The sequence below is a fragment of the Pteronotus mesoamericanus genome, unplaced genomic scaffold, assembly GCF_021234165.1.
Source record: "Pteronotus mesoamericanus isolate MK-2021 breed Mesoamerican mustached bat unplaced genomic scaffold, CSHL_Meso_final contig_116, whole genome shotgun sequence".
NCBI lineage: Eukaryota > Metazoa > Chordata > Mammalia > Chiroptera > Mormoopidae > Pteronotus > Pteronotus mesoamericanus.
Genome location: NW_026555027.1, coordinates 40927718 through 40931782, shown reverse-complemented (window position 1 = coordinate 40931782; position 4065 = coordinate 40927718). Strand labels below are relative to the sequence as shown.

Genomic DNA, 4065 nt, shown 5'->3' with positions numbered 1-4065 from the left:
TCGATTAGGAGATAATTGTAATATTTCAGGTGAAGCTGCAGATGAGGATGCACCAAGTAACAGTAGAGTAGTGAGAAGTGTTTGGATACTTTGTTGGTAGATTTAAGAGGAATTGCTAATGGGTTTTAGAGTGAGAGGAAGGCAAATATCAAGAATTATTTTTTGGTTTTTAACCTGAGCAACTGGATGAATATTGGTGCCTCACTGTTATAAACCATATAAGAAACCAATCCTAAGAAGGATAGTATAATTAGAAGTTATTATCCATTTTACCTTAAAAGACTGGTCAAAATCTCTTAAACTCTCTCTTCATCAATCACTCAAACCTGCCATGTCATGTATCATCAGAGCAGTAGTATAACAGTATTTTAAGAGTATGGTTCTGGAGCTAGACTGGGTTCAAACCCAGGCTCTGCTCTTTATTACATTTGTGACATTGCCAAGTTACATAATCCCTGTGTCTCAGTCTCCTAATCTGGAAAATGGGGATGAAACTAATGGTGTTTATCTCACTGAGTTTTTGTGAAAATTATTCCATGAGCTCTTATAATTTTTTAAAAAAGATTTTTATTCATCCATTATTACCAGAGAAGGGAAGGGAGGGAGAAACAGAGGGAGAGAAACATCACTGTGTGGTTGCCTCTTAAGCGACTCCCACTGGGGTCCTGGTCCATAACCCAGGCAAGAGCCCTGACTGGGAATCAAACCAGCGATCCTTTGATTCGCAGGCCAGCACTCAATCCACTGAACCACACCAACCAGAACGATGAGCTTTTAAAATATGACTGACATATGATTGTTGTTTTCTAAATTATTATCAAAGAGACTTTTATGCCCACAAACCATGACTATATCCTAGACACTATTAATTTCAAATTAGAGTACATCTACATGGAGCTCTGGAGGGTTCATTTAAATCAAGGAATCTTTTAAACCGTTTCTTTCCAACCTTCTCCACCCCTCGTCACCCTTGTCCTTCTCATCCTCCTTGTTATTCTAGAATTTGGGCCACTGAGTTTGAGTGAGTTCACTGAGTTCATGGAATTATTTAGTGGTTGAACTGGGATGTGTACCTGCGTAATTTTCACTGCATTTCAGCCTTTATTTTAGTGTGAATTTCTTGGTTTCTCCTATCAAATTTAATGTCCTTATCAATAAAGCCACTTAAAGATTTTTGTAACTTTGTCATTGATTAGACACAGTGACTACCTTATGTACATTTCATATGGCAATTTTTGAGTGATGGAGATGTATAAACCTGTTCGACATTGCACTTTTTGTTTTGTTTTTAGGAATGAAAGGCAAGACTCAGAAGTCCAATGAAGAAGATAATTCACTTTAATAAGAGAGATTTAGTAAGTTAGCTGCTTGGGAAATACAACCTGACAAGAATATAATTCCATGAAGTCTTGTGTAAGATAGGAAGGGTTAAGTAAGGAAACCTAAATGTGTTGACATTATAGTAGAACCAGCACTGTACAAGGGGAAAAAAACACTGAACTAGACATGTTTGTGACATTGATTCTAGTCTGAATGTCACCTTTAACTAGTTGTGTCATGTGAAAGAAGTGATTCAACCTGCCTACATGTTAGTACTGTGCATGTTCAATAAAAGGAGAGAACCAAATGACCTAGGAATCTGTGCTGATCACTGGACCACTAATATAAGGTCTAAGTAATCTTGTAATCATTTTTTATTGGGTTCATTCAGTCGCATTCAAAAGAGTCATTCATATAACCATTTGAAATATACTGGCTATAGATAGCTTAGGAGTTGAGGGAAGAGTTAAAAATAAAATCAAATAAGTGGATTTTCCCTGAGCAAAAAGCAGCCATCATTTTCACAGAATCTGAGGACTGGAACAATGAGTGAGCAGCAGTGTGATTTTAAGAACTCTTCCTGAGGATGTTAAGATTATCAAACTCAACATTTGTCCAACCTTGCTTTGTCCTGTCCTACCCTTATGTGCAGTTTGTAGTTACTGCCTCGAGAGTTGGGCGTTCTTCTCACAAACCCAGCTTACAGGCTTTACTTGCCCGAAGGCTTCCATGAATTGAACCTCTATGTTTTGCTGCTCCTGTAAGGTGGGCGTAATTGGTTACTTCTTCTGGAATCCTCCATCTGGCTGTTCTACCTATTGGGCTTCCCAGGATACCTGTTGCATCTTGATGATTGTATTTTCCTTCACTCTCCAGAGTCAGTTTTCTCTCTCATTTGACCTACTGAGTGGAGCCATTTAGTCCCAGGATTATGCCATTCCTGCTGGAATTTCTAAGCCCATTTTGACAGCAGAGTCTCAGAGTTTTTCATCTTTCTTATATTTCCTAGGCTTTGGGTCACTCACAAGTACTTCTCGGCATCACCTCCAAAAGATTGCTTGTTCATCATGAGCTCTCTGGTGGAGGGCCTGGTCTATACACATGGCTCATTAGGAGCAATTATTTTCCAAAATGAGCTGAAAGCTATTAGTGCTATACTAAGGAACGTCTGATACCATCTTTTAACATCCTGTACATCCATTTGGTTTCACTGACACTCATGAAAACATTCAGCTACATTGGCTTGTTTAAAAAGTCAGATGGTAGTTTGGCATATTGTTAAGACTAGAGCCAGAGCCTCTGACCTGCAGACTACTTTCTTTTAAGAATGCTGCCAAAGGATTCAAAAGGTATAGACCTCATTTATTCCACAAACTTATTTTAACATCAATGACATTCAAGGATATATGCAAGGAGCTAGCAATAAAAATGGTGAACAGGGCACATATCCCTTCTGATAAGGCCTGGAGTTTTTTGGAAGACTGGAAAGTAGTTACAGAGTCTCTTCACATTTCTTCCTTAGAGAACACATGCAAACTGAGCCATAGAAACGGACCTAAACATACTGTATTTGCTGACAGCAGACATGGAAACTGTTATTGGTTAGGTATTTTTTGGTTATATGGGACTGATTTTTTTTCTCACGTGTCAGTACTTTTAATATTGTACACAATTATAGTAAAACGGATGACTATAAACAAGATGTAGCCCCTCCCTTTCCATGATCAGCACACTGCATTACAGTAAACCAAGTTTATATTCCACCTTCAAGTGTGGTTCTCCCATTAGTTCACTTTGTGATGGGTGATTAAGAATATCTTCAAATCCAATAGTTTCATCATTACTCCTCAAAATGTCCAGTGAAATGTTTGAGCTTGGAAGAAATGGAAGACGCTGAACTTGTTGCACTGCCTTAAATTCCATTTGCATATTTAGTGGAGCAAACAGACCCTGGATGTTTCTCAGTGTGGAAAAATTAATTTTATCTTGGTTGAGCTGGAAATGTTTTTCTGATCATTCAAGAGGATGACTGGGCTAAAGTTCATTTTTCACACAAGTAAAATCTTTTCGAAGATCATGACTTTCGAGAGGTCCACTTGCTGAAAGCTTGGTAACCGGAATACTGCCCTTCAGCTGAGATCCAAGTCCTCTGGTATTCATTTTCTGCTTGCTCTTGGGACTATTTTAAAAATGAATGAACAAAATTCCCTGTCATACAGATTACATTAATAGGCACTAAATAAAAGTTTATTGTATAAATAATTAATAAAGTGCTTTTATGACATGGGCATGGCCCAGTTCACTTACATGGAAGTCAAAATAGAAAGAGAACTGAGTAGCTGCAACTCCTGGCCATTGTTTGGCAAACACATAGGAAAGAACTCAGTCTTGGGTATTCTGCAGACTCTTAGCTTTTTAGATTTGAGCAGTAGCTCTAGTGCCATAGAGGATCCTGCAGGAAATTTCCACACTGGCCAAGGCAATGATAGTTTTTCAGTTACCTCTGTAAAATCCATCATGATGCTGGCTGTTGGCAAGTGCTTCAGATAAGACTGGGAAATGTTGCTGTCAACAGAAAAAGTACTTCAATATTTATGCTTTTGACCCCAAATGAAATTCAGGTGGCTAACTTAAAAATGATTCATATTTTCTTAACAGAGTATTGATCTGAACATTGTCGGTCACTCTAACCTAATTTTTTTTTAATATTCCTCCAATCTTCAAATATCTTTTTAAGTGGTTCTT

General features: G+C 38.0%; 1 protein-coding gene across 1 annotated transcript; it reads right to left on the bottom strand.

The window, feature by feature from the left end:
- Positions 1-3006: 3006 nt before the first annotated feature.
- LOC129073446 (proteasome maturation protein-like) lies at positions 3007-3480 on the bottom strand. Its single transcript, XM_054577087.1, is given in 1 exon segment — positions 3007-3480. A coding segment is annotated over 1 exon segment (423 nt). The 3' UTR covers positions 3007-3057.
- Between the last annotated feature and the right edge of the window lie 585 nt (positions 3481-4065).